Source organism: Tachyglossus aculeatus, chromosome 6 (genome assembly GCF_015852505.1).
Source record: "Tachyglossus aculeatus isolate mTacAcu1 chromosome 6, mTacAcu1.pri, whole genome shotgun sequence".
NCBI lineage: Eukaryota > Metazoa > Chordata > Mammalia > Monotremata > Tachyglossidae > Tachyglossus > Tachyglossus aculeatus.
In genome coordinates, this window is record NC_052071.1 from 35,426,989 (window position 1) to 35,444,284 (window position 17,296).

Consider the following 17,296-nt stretch of genomic DNA (forward strand, 5'->3'; position numbering starts at 1 on the left):
GGGGGGAAGAGGCACACAGAGGGTGGGAGGAGACGGGAGCGTCTGTTCATTTTTTTCATTTAAAAAAATGGAAATATTTGTAAAATAGTAGGGCAGCAAAGGAGCAGACCTGGGACCCTGGGCTGGGGGGAAGAGGCACACAGAGGGTGGGAGGGGACAGGAGCGTCTGTTCATTTTTTTCATTAAAAAAATGGAAATAGTTGTAAAATAGTAGGGCAGCAAAGGAGCAGACCTGTGACCCTGGGCTGGGGGGGAAGAGGCACATAGTGGGTGGGAGGGGATGGGAGGGGACAGGAGTGTCTGTTCATTTTTTTCATTAAAAAAATGGAAATATTTGTAAAATAGTAGGGCAGCAAAGGAGCAGACTTGTGACCCTGGGCTGGGGGGAAGAGTCACATAGAGGGTGGGAGGGGACAGGAGAGTCTGTTCATTTTTTTCATTAAAAAAATGGAAATATTTGTAAAATAGTAGGGCAGCAAAGGAGCAGACCTGTGACCCTGGGCTGGGGGGAAGAGGCACACAGAGGGTGGGAGGGGACAGGAGCGTCTGTTCTTTTTTTTCATTAAAAAAATGGAAATATTCGTAAAATAAATGGATTCTATTGTTGAGCGATTTGCTTAACAAGATGACTTTCCTGGGTGAAGGACAGCGAGAAGCAGCGTGGCTCAGTGGAAAGAGCCCGGGCTTTGGCGTCAGAGGTCATGGGTTCAAATCCCGGCCCCACCAATTGTCAGCTGTGTGACTTTGGGCAAGTCGCTTTGCTTCTCGGGGCTTTGGTTACCTTATCTGTAAAATGGGGATGAAGACTGTGAGCCCCCCGTGGGACAACCTGATCACCTTGTAACCTCCCCAGCGCTTAGAACATCATTATTCTTAATATTAAGGATCCACCCAGTCAACTCTGCGCCCCTTGGGCCCCTTCCCACCCCGGCTCTGTCCCCTACGACAAAACCTCTCAGGAAGGAAGCAGATGCTTAGGGAACATGGGGACGGACGACAACCAGGGCAAGTGAGGGGGAAGGAGCAAGGGTCCGCGGGAAGGAGACCACATCCTCTCCCGCCTCAACGGGAGCAGGTGCAGGCCGGGTTTCTGGAGGGAAGACGGAAGCCGGCAAGCAGGAGCGAGGGGCGGGTGGGCGGGTGGGCTGCTCAGTCGTCCCATTCGTCGTCATCGTCGTCCTCCCCTGCCTCGTCTTCCCCTTCGTCTGTGAAGATGGGGGCACGGTCATTCCCAGAAAGAACGGCTCCAGGAGCACAGAGCGGGTCAAACCTTGGCAGAGCAAACACGTGGGCCTCTCGGCCCAACCAGGCCGGACCCAGTTGGGGGACCAGGGCTGAGCACCCTCACATGAGAAGCAGCGCGGCTCAGTGGAAAGAGCCCGGGCTTTGGAGCCAGAGGTCATGGGTTCTAATCCCGGCTCCGCCAATTGTCAGCAGGGTGACTTTGGGCAAGTCACTTCACTCCTCTGGGTCTCAGTTCCCTCATCAAGTTTCCAACTTGTACTTCCCAAGCGCTTAGTCCAGTGCTCTGCACACAGTAACCCACTGTTGGGTAGGGACTGTCTCTATGTGTTGCCAATTTGTACTTCCCAAGCGCTTAGTACAGTGCTCTGCACATAGTAAGCGCTCAATAAATACGATTGATTGATTGATTGATTGATTGATAAATACGATTGAATGAATGAATGAGGGAAAATGGGGATGAAGACTGTGAGCCCCTCGTGGGACAACCTGATCACCTTGTATTTATTTATTTATTTTACTTGTACATATCTATTCTATTTATTTTATTTTGTTAACATGTTTTGTTTTGTTCTCTGTCTCCCCCTTCTAGACTGTGAGCCCACTGTTGGGTAGGGACCATCTCTATATGTTGCCAACTTGGACTTCCCAAGCGTTTAGTACAGTGCTCTGCACACAGTAAGCGCTCAATAAATATGATTGATTGATTGATTGATTGGGCTGCCGACCACTCTACTAAGCACCGGGGTAGATCCCCCTTTTAGACTGTGAGCCCACTGTTGGGTAGGGACTGTCTCTATATGTTGCCAATTTGTACTTCCCAAGCGCTTGGTACAGTGCTCTGCACATAGTAAGCGCTAAATAAATACGATTGATGATGATGATGATACGATGCAATCGGATTAGACACAGTCCCCATCGCACACAGGGCTCACACTCGAAGACGGAAGAAGAAGAGGTAGTTCGTTCGCATTGTACAGGTAAGGGAACTGAGGCAGGGAGGAGTGAAATGACTGAATGAATGAAATGAAATGTGCCAAGAACAGCGCTTGGCACATAGTAAGCGCTTAACAAATGCCATCGTTATTATTATTATGGTGTGCCCTGAGGGCTGTTGAGCGGGCAGGGTCCACCCCGTCCACGTCCACTGGTGTTCCTGCTTCCCCGTCCCCAGGCAAAACTGCGCAGACTGGGGGGCTCAAGGGGACAAGCGCTTAGCCCAGTGCCCTGCACACAGTAAGCGCTCAATAAATACGATTGAATGAATGAATGAGCTTTAACCTGGGTGGGAAGGGGCGATGGGGAGGAGGAGGAGGAAAAGGAGGCCAGGTCGCCCTGCCCGGGCCCAGCTTCTTCGGACGCTCCGGTTCCCTTCCCAAGGAGCTTTGAGGGCCGGAGCAGGGCGGGCTGGGCAAGTCGCTCACCTGAGGAGTGGATGACCTTGCTCCTCTTCTGCATGACGTGCATGAGGGCCCCCACCAGCCCCTCAGAGCTCTGGGGAGGGGAAGCTGGGCACTCCTGGGCCCCTGGCGTCTGCAGCGGAGGAGGAAGAGTCAGGACCCTCAACGTCCCCTCCGCCGCCCCCCGTCCCCACCAGGCCGGAGTCCCCTTCTCACCTTGTTAAGTTGGATGCCCTGCCTGATCTGGTCCAACAGGGCCCCCCGACCAACAGGGGCGGACGCTGCTTGGGGACTTGTCCCCCCAGGGGGTGGCGGAGGGGGCGGGGGGCAAGTGCCAGCAGGTGGAGGGGGTGGAGGAGGGGGTGGGGGGCACGTGTCAGAGGGAGCGGGTGGGGGGGGAGGTGGGAGGGGGCCAGAACGGGAGGTGGCGGGGGCAGCCCCCCGGCTGGGGGGTGGGGGGCACCTGGGCGGGGGAGGAACCCCGACCCCCCGACTGGGCAAGGATGGAGACCCAGAGAGGGCACCAGGGACTGGGGGGAGAGGTCCCGTTCTTCGGGAGGGGGTGGATGGCGCCGAGGGAAGAGGAGAGGCACGGGACGGGGGAGGAGGAGGAGGAGGGGGACCGGCACCTGTGGACACACAAAGGTAGGGAAGCAGCTATATTAGCGCTGAGCTGAATTGTCCACCCATGCAGCAACCCCAAGACAGCCCCATCCTGTTCCCTCCTCCGACCTCTAGCTCTTCCCCTGGACTCTGTTAAGCTGACTGTGAGCCCACTGTTGGGTAGGGACTGTCTCTATATGTTGCCAACTTGTACTTCCCAAGCGCTTAGTGCAGTGCTCTGCACACAGTAAGCGCTCAATAAATACGATTGATGATGATGATGATGATGACTGTCTCTATATGTTGCCAACTTGTACTTCCCAAGCGCTGAGTACAGTGCTCTGCACACAGTAAGCGCTCAATAAGTACAATTGATTGATTGATTGATTGATTGGGCTGCCGACCACTCTACGAAGCACCGGGGGAGATACGATGCGATCGGGTTAGACGCAGTCCCCGTCGCACACGGGGCTCACGCTCGAAGACGGAAGAAGAAGGGGTAGTTCGTTCGCATTGTACGGGTAAGGGAACTGAGACAGGGAGGAGTGAAATGACTCATCCGAGGTCACACGGCAAGCACATGGCAGAGCCGGGATTCCTCGCTTCCAGGCCCGTGTTCTTCCCACTTGGCCACGCTGCTTCTCTACCATTAGTTTGGCTCCCCACTGGCTCGGAGAAACAGCGGCAACTCCAGAGCCCAGGTGGAGGCCTGGGAGATTTCCACGGGGTCAGGGCCGAGGGAGAGGCGCTTGGGGAAGGGATAAGATTAGCCCACGTTTCCTCTGGTTCTACCTCGGAGGTCACCAGAGGCCAGGGACCCTCTCCGGTAAAGGCCCACCTCTGGGAGAACTGGAAGGGAGGACTGGAAGGGTGGCCTGCCTCGGGTCTCACCCAAGGGTGTGGGCCTGACCGAGTCCAGGGCCGGAGAGGTTCAAGCTCCCCGGCTGCTCAATAAATACGATTGAATGAATGAATGAATGAATGAGAGGGGAGCTCAGGGTTTCCCCATCTACCCCTGCAGAAGCAGCGTGGCACAGCGGAAGTCAGAAGGTTATGGGTTCTAATCCCGGCTGGGCCACTTGTCTGCTGTGTGACCCTGGGCAAGTCGCTTCGCTTCCTCTGTGCCTCGGTCACCTCCTCTGTTAAAGGAGGATTGAGACCGTGAGCCCCAGGTGGGACAGGGACTGTGTCCGATCGGATTAGTTCCTATCCACCCCGGCATTTAGTACAGGGCCAGGCACAAAGCAAGCACTTAACAAATACCACAAGACATTATTACGATTCACCTTGCCGCCTCATCTCTTCTCTGACCGCCTCCAAGCCCCCCTGACCCTCGATGAAGTCATAGATGAGCTTGGAGGTCTCGGCGTCCGTTAGCTGGGCTTCGCTGATCCCCGCCTGGGTAAACAGGCTCTTCAGATCCGGATCCAGGTTGTTCACCTAGGAGATGAGGAGTGGGATAGACTCTCCCTCTGGTCCTCCTCCTCCATCCCCTCCCGCCGCCCACCTGCTCCACCCCTTTCCTCCACTCTGCCCCTTCTTGACCAGATCTTTACGACTCCAGAAACGCAACTGAGTCTGGGGAACCTCCTGGGCTTCCCCAAACTTCGCTGCAACCCTGAGGCCAGAGTGGGGCTAGGGAGAAAGAGACTCCGGGGCCCAGGTTATATTTCCTTCCCCCCACCGCTGAGGCCCCCCGTACGTACGTCGAAGCCACTGTTAGGGTCCCAACCGACGTGGCTGACGTGCCTGGGGGAGGAAAGAAGGACCCGGTGAATGGGTTAGGTTGAGCCGACTTTTCTCTGGCTCTTGATTCTCTCCTCTCTCCTCCGTAAAATGGGGATTCCCGTTGTTGGGTAGGGACCGTCTCTGTATGTTGCCAACTTGTACTTCCCAAGCGCTTAGTACAGTGCTCAATAAATACAATCGAATGAATGAAATACCTGTTCTCTCTCTTACTTAGACTGCGTGCCCTGCGAGCACTGATTACGTTCCATGCAATCAGTTCAGTTCAGTGTTCGACACACGGTGAGCACTTTATTTTGTTAACATGTTTTGTTTTGTACTCTGTCCCCCCCTTCTAGACTGTGATCCCTCTGTTGGGTAGGGACCGTCTCTATATGTTGCCAACTTGTACTTCCCAAGCGCTTAGTCCAGTGCTCTGCACACAGTAAGCGCTCAATAAATACGATTGATTGATTGATTAATGAAGGCCACAGCTATAAAGATGGGGCGGAGAGGGTCTTCCCCCACAGTGAGGGACCCAGGGCTCGTGACCCATGACGGTGGGGGAGAGGGACGGAGAAAGGGGGTAGGGAAGAGGGGCTTGGCTGGACGGAGGGTGGACTGGGCTGGGGAGGGTTTTAGGGTAGAGGTGGTCGGGGAATGAGGCTAAATTGGGCTGGGAAGACTAGGGAGAGCCCAGGCGGAGGAATAGGAGGGGTGTTGGGCAGGAGGAAGGCGGAACTGGGATCCTCCAGGAAGGAAAGAAGACTGGACTCTCACTTGAAACCACTGGGTGCCCCGATGTCAGCCTTGCTGATCTTTTTCTTCCCAGCCTTCTTCTTGTCGGAGATGGCGGGAACGGGAAGCCCGCGGTAGCGAGAGGACGTGATGTCGGGGTTCTGGATGTCCACCGTGACAAGGTTCAGCGAGGGCACGGTGGGCTGCAGAGAGGGTCCTGGGAGACGGGGAGCAATAATAATAATAATAATAATAATAATAATAATAATAACAATGGCATTTATTAAGCGCTTACTATGTGCAAAGCACTGTTCGAAGCGCTGGGGAGGTTACAAGGTGATCAGGTTGTCCCATGTGGGGCTCACAGTCTTCATCCCCATTTTCCAGATGAGGTAACTGAGGCACAGAGAAGTGAAGTGACTTGCCCAAGTCACACAGCTGACGATTGGCAGAGCCGGGATTTGAACCCATGACCTCTGACTCCAAAGCCCGGACTCTTTCCACTGAGCCACGCTGCTTCTCTGCAATGACCGGCCGGCCCCGGGCGGTCCCGGCATCTCCCCCTTCCGCCCCTCTCCCTCTTCCCCCACTTGGGATGAGAAGGATCAACTCCTTTCTCCCTCCCACCCACCCCCCGAAAGCCAGAAGCCACAGCCGCGAGGATGTGACCGAGACGGGGGGGAGTTTAGGGCCCGGGCCCAGGGTTAGGGAAGCAGCGTGGCTCAGTGGAAAGAGCCTGGGCTTTGGAGTCAGAGGTCGTGGGTTCAAATCCCGGCTCCACCAAGTGTCAGCCGTGCGACTTTGGGCAAGTCACTTCACTTCTCTGGGCCTCAGTTACTTCGTCTGTAAAATGGGGATGAAGACTGGGAGCGCCCTGTGGGACAACCTGATCACCTTGTTACCTCCCCAGCGCTTAGAACGGTGGTTTGTGCATAGTAAGCGCTCAATAAATGCCATTATCATTAATATTATTAATATTAATATTAATTAATATTAATTTATTAATATTATATTAATATTATTGGGGGGCCAGGGGGAAAGCTGGGGCTTTGGCCAGCAGGGGGCATCGGTGTCCACGAGCCCCTCCACCATGTGGTCTAGACTTAGGCCTCTTTCGGAGGCGGAATGAGTCTTGGAAATAATAATAATAATAATAATAATAATGGTATTTGTTAAGCGCTTATTATGTGCAAACCACTGTTCTAAGCGCTGGGGGGATACAAGGTGATCAGCTTGTCCCACGTGGGGCTTACAGTCTTCACCCCCATTTTCCAGATGAGGGAACTGGGGCCCAGAGAAGTGAAGTGACTCGCCCAGAGTCATCCAGCTGAGCCATAACGTCTGACTCCAAAGCCCGGGCTCTTTCCACTGAGCCACGCTGGAAAGTCGACCGGTCCCTGCCTCTCCTTCTCTCTCTCTCCCCTGCATCCCCCCTCCTTCGGGTCTCCTCCTCACCGTTCGGGTCTCCGCTGGGGTGTGGGGGAAGAGGGGGCCCACCTCCTCTTCTTTCTGCAAGGGGAGACACAGAGACAGGGAGAGACCCCAGGGACCATGGTCGAAGGCCCCACCGCTCAGTCGTTCCACCCTGTGTCCCAGATGATAAAGCCGCCCCCTCCACTGCCCCCGACCTTCCGGTCACTTGTCCCCAATCCCCGCTCCCAACCTGCCCCCTCATCCTCCCTGCGTGAGACCGGAGAGCAGGGGGAAGCCCAAGGAGCTCAGTTCCCCATCAGTCACTCACCTTCGCTGATCGGAGGGGGCGGAGGTGGAAGCAGACGTTTTTCTGCTGAGAGAGATGAAAAAAAAAACAGGTGGCCACAGAGGGAGGGAAAGTAGACACAGAGATGATGATGATGATATTTGTTAGGCGCTTACTATGTGCAAAGCACTGTTCTAAGCACTGGGGAGGATACAAGCTGATCAGGTTGTCCCACGGGGGGCTCACAGTTTTAACCCTCATTTTACAGATGAGGTAACTGAGGCCCAGAGAAGTGAAGTGACTTGCCCAAAGTCACACAGCTGACAGTTGGCGGAGCCGGGATTTGAACCCATGACCTCTGACTCCAAAGCCCAGGCTCGTTCCACTGAGCCATGTTGCTTCTCCAAAGATGGTGGTGGGGGGGTGGTGTCCAATCAATCAATCACTGACATTTGAGTACTTGGGAGAAGCAGCATGGCTCAGGGGAAAGAGCCCGGGCTTGGGAGTCAGAGGTCATGGGTTTGAATCCCGGCTCTGCCACCTGTCAGCTGTGTGACCTTGGGCAAGCCACTTAACTTCTCTGTGCCTCAGTTAACTCATCTGGAAAATGGGGATTAAGACTGTGAGCCCCACGTGGGACAACCTGATCACCTTGTAACCTCCCCAGCGCTTAGCACAGTGCTTTGAACATAGTAAGTGCTTAACAAATACCATTATTATTATTATTATTATTATTACTTTCTCTGAGCAGAGCATGGCGCTCAGCACTCAAGAATCAGTAGACATGATCCCTGCCCTCAATAATAATAATAATAATGATGGCATTTGTTAAGCACTTACTGCGTGCAAAGCACTGTTCTAAGTGCCGGGGAGGATACAAGGTGATGAGGCTGTCCCACGTGGGGCTCACAGTCTTAATCCCCATTTTCCAGATGAGGGAACTGAGGCCCAGAGAAGTGAAGCGACTTGCTCAAAGTCACACAGCTGACAAGTGGCGGAGCCCGGATTTGAACCCATCCCCCCATCTTACCTCCTTCCCTTCCCCACATCACCTGTATGTATGTATATATGTTTGTACATATTTATTACTCTATTTATTTATTTATTTATTTATTTATTTTACTTGGACATATCTATTCTATTTATTTTATTTTGTCAGTATGTTTGGTTTTGTTCTCCCCCTTTCAGACTGTGAGCCCACTGTTGGGTAGGGACTGTCTCTATATGTTGCCAATTTGGACTTCCCAAGCGCTTAGTACAGTGCTCAGCACATAGTAAGCGCTCAATAAATACGATTGATGATGATGATGATGACCCGGGCTCTTTTCACTCATTGACAGTCCAGCGGAGGAGTTCACAAACGAATCCAGCAGGAATGGGCCTGTCAGAAAGGCTCTTCCCTCTCCCTAAGGCTGTGATAATTATCATAATTAATTATGGTAGTTGTTTACTACATGCCAATTAATCAATCAGTGGTATTTATTGAGCACTTCCTGTGTGCAGAGCACTGTACTGAGCTCTGGCGAGAGTGCAGTACAACAGAGTTGGCGGACGTGATCCCTGCTCTCAAAGAGCTTACGGTCTAGAGGGGGAGGCAGACATTAAAACAAACTAGGGATTTGTTCGCTACGTGCTGTGGGTTTGAGGGTGGAGTGAAGAGTAAGTGCTTCAGGGCACAGATCCAAAAGTGCCGAGGTAGGTAGGGGATAATCGGGTCAGACGCAGTCCCCATCCCACATCAATCAATCAATCAATCGTATTTATTGAGCGCTTACTGTGTGCAGAACACTGTACTAAGCACTTGGGAAGTACAAGTTGGCAACATATAGAGACAGTCCCTACCCAACAGTGGGCTCCCAGTCTAGAAGGGGGAGACAAGAGAACAAAACCAAACATATTAACTAAATAAAATAAATAGAATAGATATGTACAAGTAAAATAAATAAAATAGAGTAATAAATATGTACAAACTTATATACATATATACAGGTGCTGTGGGGAAGGGAAGGAGGTAAGACGGGGGATGGAGAGGGGGACGAGGGGGAGAGGAAGGAGGGGGCTCAGTGTGGGAAGGCATGGGGTTCACTCTCTAAGTAGGAGGGGGAACAGGAAACTGAGGCACAGAGAGGCTTTCCCAAGGTCACAAAACAGGCAAGTAGCAGAGCCAGGATTAGAAGCCGGATCCTCTGGCTCCCAGATCCCCTCATTCCTGGAGGAAATAAGGTCCGGTGTCCCCGATATTCCGATTCCTTACCTTGCTTCTGATTTCTCTTCTGGATCTTCTCCTCCACCAGGGCATAGAAGGCCCGGGCTTCACCCTCATCTGCAAAATTCAGCCCAGCCTGGCAGTCCTGTGAACAGCCCCCAGCTGATGGGCCAGGCCTGCTGTGGGACTGATCCCGTCCCCTCCTCCATGCCCTTTACCTGCCCCAGGGTCCCCAGAGAGAAGCGACCTTGGGGAGACCCTTCCCTGACTCCCCCAGCCGTTCCCCTCCGTGTTTCAGCTGGCGAGAGACGTGAGGTTCCCAGAGCTCATCTTCCAGCCGGAGTCATGGGGCTGGCAGAGACAGCGCTCCCACGCCGGCCCTCAACCCCTCACCGGGACACGGCCCTCCGAACCCCCAACTACTCACATCTGAGGGGAAAGTGTGGAAGAAAGGTGTGGCGGCCGAATAAATCAGCTGGGAGTGGAGTTCCTGCTCCCAAACCATCTTCCCTTCCTAAGGAGACAGGAGGCGGGGGGTGGTTAGTTACATAGGGGACCCCTCCGGGCCTCTTCCCCAGACCCGAGCTGAGGCCGGCCCAGCTCCCGAGCTAGGACTCGACCTGCGGTGGTCCTGAGTGTGATGGCTTCTCCCGTTCAGCCCAGTTTTGGGCAGGTTCCCACAGCCCTCACTATCCCCCTTGTGCCTTTCTTCCAGGGGTCTAGGACAAGTGGTCGGTCTCTGGGACGGGCCCAAGGGGCTGGGGGGCCACGGGGGGGTTCTTCCTCCTGTCGGGAATACCTTTCTCTTTCCCAGCGATCATTTTCGGGCCTGGCCCAGCTTGCCATCCCCTCTCCTCCCACCCTGGCCCCTCTGTTCGCTTTGACCCCTCTCCTGAAGACCTCCTTGAGTCCCCAGCACGGGCCCGAGGGGGTAGAGCGTATGACTCTTCGGAGACAGTGGAGACCAATTTCCCAGCCCTGGAGGGGTCCTCAGCCTCAGGGACCACTAGAGAAAAATGATCCAAAAGGTTTCCATGAAAGAGTTTCCCTGGAGCCTCTCATCTCTCCACTCCAGCCCCCGGCTCTCTCCCTCTTTCTCCGTGAAAGGCTCAGCTCTCTCACAGGGAATAGGGATGACCCTGGAAGTCAGAGCAGCGATAGGAGGGCATCATGCTTGCTGTGAGGGCTGTTCCTGGGAACCAGGGTGGGTGAGCCAATGTGGGTGACGGGGGATGGCAGAGAGGGGAGGACAACTGGCATGGGTGAGACGGCACGAAATGAATGGGCTTCCAATCTCCACCTCTGTGGAAACTCTCCTCTTCCCTTGTCCCCCAGATCTGCTCCTTCCAGCAGCGTTCTCCTTTCCCTCCCCTCCCATTCCCGCTCCTGTTCGCTCCTCCTGTCCCTCCCCTCCATCCGCCCGTGGAGGTCCAGACTGAGCAGGGAGACTGAGGCCTACCTGGAGGCTGTAAAGGCGGATGAAGTAGGACTTGCGGGGATTGTCCTTGACAAAGCAAAGCGCTCCGCTCTGCCGCTTGCTCCAACGCCCGCTGTTGACGGGCAGCGACAAGTAGAGTTGTGCCACGGAGGTTGCCAGCGTCTGCGATGAGAAATGGCCCCCCGCCACCCCGGGTCCAAGAAGTCGGTGAATTTGCAGGAGGATTTGGGGAGAGAGAGTAGCAAGAGCGGGGATCCCTAGGCCCTGGGGTATGGCGGGGTAGGGACGCTTCCACAGGGAAGGGGTTCAAATTGCTAGCTTCAGGATCGTTGTTTTCAGTCATCATCATCATCATCATCATCATCAATCGTATTTATTGAGCGCTTACTATGTGCAGAGCACTGTACTAAGCACTTGGGAAGTACAAATTGGCAACATATAGAGACAGTCCCTACCCAACAGTGGGTTCACAGTCTAAAAGGGGGAGACAGAGAACAAAACCAAACATACTAACAAAATAAAATAAATAGAATAGATATGTACAAGTAAAATAAATAGAGTAATAAATATGTACAAACATATATCCATATATACAGGTGCTGTGGGGAAGGGAAGGAGGTAAGATGGGGGGGATGGGGAGGGGGACGAGGGGGAGAGGAAGGAAGGGGCTGAATGTGGGAAGGCCTCCTGGAGGAGGTGAGCTCTCAGCAGGGCCTTGAAGGGAGGAAGAGAGCTAGCTTGGCGGATGGGCAGAGGGAGGGCATTCCAGGCCCAGGGGATGATGTGGGCCTGGGGTTGATGGCGGGACAGGCGAGAACGAGGTACGGTGAGGAGATTAGCGGCGGAGGAGAGGAGGGCGCGGGCTGGGCTGGAGAAGGAGAGAAGGGAGGTGAGGTAGGAGGGGGCGAGGGGATGGACAGCCTTGAAGCCGAGGGTGAGGAGTAAGCAGGAGTATGCATAGTAAGCACTTCACGAATATCACAAGTATTATCATAATGTGATCTGTTAATGGGGTTCAGGGACCAAACAGAGGAGGCCTCAGGCCTGCTGCAGGCTTGGTTGACTGTTCCCAAGAATGGAAGCTGAGTTGGGCCTAGGGCAGGCCGCTAGAGCAGGAAATGGGGTGACCCGCTCTGCTGAGGAACGTAACCACTGGGGCCAACCGGAAGCTGGGTCCTCCTCCTCCTTCTCCTCTTCCTCCTCTTCTCTGGCCCTATCAAAGTTCCCCTTGAATTATCCTGAAGGATGAGGGACCCGGGCTCAAGGTGGGGGTTGTGAGGAGAAAAGGGGCAAAGAGGGAATAAGGGCGGGGGGCAGACCACTGGACCCACTGAAAAACACGGCGAATAACTTGTGTGAGGAGTTGTAATCCCTCCCAACTTGTACCTGGGGTGGGGAGGTCAAGTCATCCCCTTCCAGTTCCACATGAAGGAACTGAAAGGAGGATGTTGGGTGAGCAACTGTTCACCGCCTTGGGAGTGTTACTGTCAGGAAGTCTAGTCTGGGGCCCTGGCTCCAGAGACAAGGCCTGTGACTGGAGGTCGGTAAATAGGGATCAGCCTCCAGAAGAGACACCGGTGGGGGAAAGTTAGTAGCCAGGGTCCATCTCTAATGGTTCTCCTGCAGCTCTCCGCTGCCTCGGAACTAGAGGAATTGGGCTGAAATTAGAGCAGGAGGGATCGACGTCAGACAGAGGGAGAAACTGTCCTGACGAAAGGGGGTGAACGCTTGCCTTGGTGTGGACTCCACCTACTTGTCTTTTCTTTTTTAAAACAGTGGAGACCCTCCTCTGCCTGGGTGGGAGAAGGGCCTGGAAGCTGAGGGGTGGACCAAGTGACCCAGGAGAGCTCTGCCTGCCAGAGGAAACTGATTTCTTCTCATTTGGCCACACAGGGCCTGGGCCCAGGGTGGGGACAGGGATGGAGGAAGTAACAGAGCGGGGATGACAGTGGCCGTAAGAAAGAGAGAGGCCTAGGGACCTCGGAGGGGCTGGGGGGCTTATCCTGCTCCTGCCTCTTCTTGGGGGAACCCGAGGCAGAGGACCTGGAGTAGCTGTGGTTTTCTGTTCCACCCCGGGGCTGCCGGTCCTCGGGCAACCTGCCCCAGAGATGCTGCCAGGGCCCGAGAGGTCCGGCCTGGAAAGAGGAGAGACCTCCCGCTCTCCTGGTCCCTCACCGCTGGCACCAAAGGCAGGACAAGAGCAGAGGCGGGCAGCAGGGCCGGGAGAGGCTGGCGGGGCAGATGGAGGAGCGGGGAAGGGAGAGGCGGATGGCCGACCGCCCGCAGGGTGAGGCCGGGGCCCCTCGCTCACTTACCAAGCATTTTCGGCCAAGCATCTCAAAGAGCTTCTGGTTCTCGTCGTCCCGGAGCAAGGCAGAAGGGACGTTCTGCTGCTGCCCAGCCCGGGCCCCAGCCCGGCCCCCGCGGCTCATAGCGCCGGGCCAGATGGGGTTTTGGTGCCCGGAGGCTCTGGGGCTACTGCTGTGGTGGGGAAGGGGGGGGAGGGTAACTTCTGCTCTGGAACAGGAAGCTCGGAAACCACCAGGCAGCCGCATGGGGAGGCGCTGAGATGGCGGGGCAGCAGGACCACGGCCCCTTTCGACTGGGGAGCCTCACTAGCGGGCTTGCGGGGAGCCACTCTCCCCTGTCCTCACCCGTACCCCGGGGGCAAAGGTGCCCCTGGTCTCCAGGCGGGGAGCTCAACCAGGGGGAGGCCAGCCTGGTCTGGGAAGAGCAGAGGGACTGGAAAGGAGGACTTGGGGTTCAGCCCCCAGCCCCCTCACACAGGGACCTGGTGTCACCTCCTGTTCACCTCTGCGGGCCTGAGGCCAGATAGACTCGCCTATTCTGCCTTTCCCCTGAACGCCCTGCTAGCCGAGCTGGACGCCCAGGCCAGGGAAGAGATCGAGGGAGCGGGACTGAGGCAGACAGGCAACGCAGAACGCGTCCCGTCCCTGCTTCAGCCCGCGTCCCGACGGGCCCCGAAGCAGCCGAGCCAGGTCATCCTGGAGCCCAAGAACTCCAGAGAGACCAGACTGGTTCTGGGGGCTTCAGGGGTTTGTGGCACTGCCCCCAGGACCAGGGTGGCCCCTGGGCCTCACTCCCTTCCAGTTCCAGGCCTCCATTCAGCTCCGGGCCCAGGGAGCGACCAGCCCCTTTAAGTCTTTATATGGTCAGTCAGCAGAGGCGATGCTTCCTCCCCTGCAGGCCCCTGGGCCCAAAGCCTCGGCTCCCATCGCCAGGCGGGTAGAAACCGATGGCCTCCGGCCCCCGCGGCCCCCAGGCTCCACGGCCCGCGCCCGAGAGGCCCCGTGGGGGGAGAGGCCGTCCAGAAGCGCCGCCAGGAAAACGTCTTTTTACCCAGCTCTGTTTGATTTGCAACGTCTTCTCCACAGCCTGACCCGCCCCCTCTGACTTGGGCCTGGGAAGCAGGAAGCAGACCGAGCAGAGGCAGAACCAGCAAGCGAGAGCCAACCCGGCAGCCAAGCCTGGCTCGGTTTCCCCCGCTTTTCCTCTCCGCCAGAACTAGCGCTGCTCTGAAAGGCCCAGAGAAAATGGCAGCTTTGTCCACGATGCTTCAGGTCAGACCGCACGGAGACCTGCGGCCCGGCCTGCCTCTCCTCCTGGCCCGCTGCCCGGGCGTGGACTCCTTTCAGTGGTATTTATTGAGCGCTTACTTTGGGCAGGGTACTCGACTAACGCGGCTCTGGTGCACCATACAATAGACTTGGCCTGCCCACAAGGAATCTCGGCCATTAAGCTACAGCCTCCCATCCCTCTGTCCCGCTTTTCCCCGCTGGAAACACCTGCCATTTTCCCATCGTTTGCGGAGACCTCCTGACCCGGCCTGCCTCTCCTCCTGGCCCGCTGCCCGGGCGTGGACTCCTTTCAGGGCTATTTATTGAGCGCTTACTTTGGGCAGGGTACTCGACTAACGCAGCTCTGGTGCACAATACAATAGACTTGGCCTGCCCACAAGGAATCTCGGCCATTAAGCTGCAGCCTCCCATCCCTCTATCCTGCTTTTCCCCCCTGGAAACACCTGCCATTTTCCCATCGTGAAGCCCAAGATTCCCACTCCCAGCCAGCCTTGCATCTGCAAGAACGTAATCAGCGGCAGACACACGACCGCTTTGCACATAGTAAGCGCTTAATCAATGCCATTGTTATAATTATTATTATGAACCTTACAACTTGGGGAAGCTCTGGCTGGGACTGGACTCTAGATGACCTGAGTGGCAGCACCCAGTGGCCCCTACAGTTCCCTTTACCACTGAGCTTGTTGGACGCCAATTTTCGATATTGCTTTTGTATTTCTATTATCCCCCCTTTCCTATTGCATCTCAGTGGAAAGAGCCCGGGCTCTGCAGTCAGAGGTCATGGGTTCAAACCGCGGCTCCGCCACTTGTCAGCTGGGTGACTTTGGGCAAGTCACTTCACTTCTCTGGGCCTCAGTGACTTCATCTGGAAAACGGGGATTAAGACTGTGAGCCCTATGTGGGACAACCTGATCACCTTGTAACCTCCCCAGCGCTTAGAACAGTGCTTTGCACCTAGTAAGCGCTTAATAAATGCCATTATTTATTTTATTTTGTTACTATGTTTTGTTTTGTTCTCTGTCTCCCCTTCTAGACCGTGAGCCCACTGTTGGGTAGGGACCGTCTCTATATGTTGCCAACTTGTACTTCCTAAGCGCTTAGTACAGTGCTCTGCACACAGTAAGCGCTCAATAAATACGATTGAATGAATGAATGAATGAATTATTATTATCTATCACTAAACCCTTCTTCACCTGATTCTTAGGTGAGCCTCTGAAAGGTCAGAGCCCATGTAATAATAATAATAATAATAATGATGGCATTTGTTAAGTGCTTACTATGTGCAAAGCACTGTTCTAAGCACTGGGAAGGATACAAGGTGATCAGGTTGTCCCACGTGGGGCTCACAGTCTTCATCCCCATTTGACAGATGAGGAAACTGAGGCCCAGAGAAGTGAGGTGACTGGCCCAAAGTATTTATTTGCAGCTCTTAGTAATAGTAATTTTCCAAGCACTTAGTACAGTACTCTGCACACAGTAAGCGCTCCATAAATACGATTGAACAAACAAATGAATAATAACAATAATAATAATAATCATCGTATTTGTTGAGCGCTTACTGTGTGCAGAGCACTGTACTAAGCGCTTGGGAAGTACAAGTTGGCAACATATAGACAGTCCCTACCCAACAGTGGGCTGTTGTTAAGTATTTGTTAAGTGTTTACTGCATGCCAAGCACAGTACTAAGCACTGGGGTAGATAAGACACAATCAGGTCAGAGTCCTTGTCCATATGGGGCTCACATTCCAAGTAGGACAATCCCCATTTGGCAGATGAGGAAACTGAGGCACAGAGACGTTAAGCAACTTGTCCCAAGTCACCCAGCAAAGTGGTGGAGCCGGGATTAGAACCCATGTCCTCTGAATCTCAGGCCTGGGCTCTTTCCACTAGGCCACGCTGATTTCTCAGTGCTCTGTATGAAGGAAGCACTCGATACATATTATTATCACTACCACCATCACCACCATAGCCCTTCCTCTGGGTTGTCTGAGCAGGGTGTCCTAGTCCCAGCAGGCTCAAGGACAGCCCCACCAGTGTTGCTACTTTCTGGCATTCTGGGTAATAATAATAATAATAATAATAATAATAATAATAATAATAATGATAATAATGTTGGTATTTGTTAAGCGCTTACTATGTGCCAAACACTGCTCTAAGCGCTGGGGGGATAGAAGGTAATCAGGGTTGTCCCACCTGGGGCTCACAATCTTAATCCCCATTTTCCAGATGAGGGAACTGAAGCCCAGAGAAGTGAAGTGACTTGCCCAAAGTCACACAGCTGACAAGTGGCAGAGCTGGGATTAGAACCCATGACCTCTGACTCCCAAGCCCGGGCTCTTTCCACTGAGCCACGCTGCTTCCCCGTTGCCAACCATGCAAAAATTCCCACAGCTGTTATGCCCTGAGGTTTGCACCAACCCCACAATGTTCACAGATAATAATGATGGCATTTATTAAGCGCTTACTATGTGCAAAGCACTGTTCTAAGCGCTTAGAACAGTGCTCTGCACACAGTAAGTGCTCAATAAATGTGATTGATTGCTTCTAAGCGCTGGGGAGGCTACAGAGTGATCAGGTTGCCCCACAGAGGGCTCACAGTCAATCCCCATTTTACAGATGAGGCCCAGAGAAGTGAAGTGACTTGCC

The 17,296-nt window shown here is 54.4% G+C and overlaps 1 protein-coding gene across 1 annotated transcript; it reads right to left on the minus strand.

Moving 5' to 3' along the window:
• Positions 1-1,134: 1,134 nt before the first annotated feature.
• WAS (WASP actin nucleation promoting factor) lies at positions 1,135-14,422 on the minus strand. The gene is made up of 12 exons (XM_038748218.1): positions 13,367-14,422; positions 11,073-11,213; positions 10,041-10,127; positions 9,662-9,758; positions 7,450-7,494; positions 7,164-7,217; positions 5,751-5,925; positions 4,952-4,994; positions 4,532-4,685; positions 2,859-3,271; positions 2,667-2,775; positions 1,135-1,205 (listed from the first exon to the last, which is right to left on the minus strand). Exons 1-12 carry the CDS (start codon positions 13,604-13,606, stop codon positions 1,150-1,152), a joined length of 1,614 nt encoding a protein of 537 aa, XP_038604146.1. The 5' UTR covers positions 13,607-14,422; the 3' UTR covers positions 1,135-1,149.
• Positions 14,423-17,296: the final 2,874 nt, after the last annotated feature.

Coding starts and splice junctions, on each gene's coding strand:
- WAS (XM_038748218.1), bottom strand. CDS start 13,606: ATGCGGCTGCCTGGTGGTTTCCGAGCTTCCTGTTCCAGAGCAGAAGTT. Junction 11,214..13,366: donor TGCTTGGCCGAAAATGCTTG/GTAAGTGAGCGA, acceptor TTCTCATCGCAG/ACGCTGGCAACCTCCGTGGC. Junction 7,218..7,449: donor GCCCCCTCCGATCAGCGAAG/GTGAGTGACTGA, acceptor CTCCCCTTGCAG/AAAGAAGAGGAGGTGGGCCC.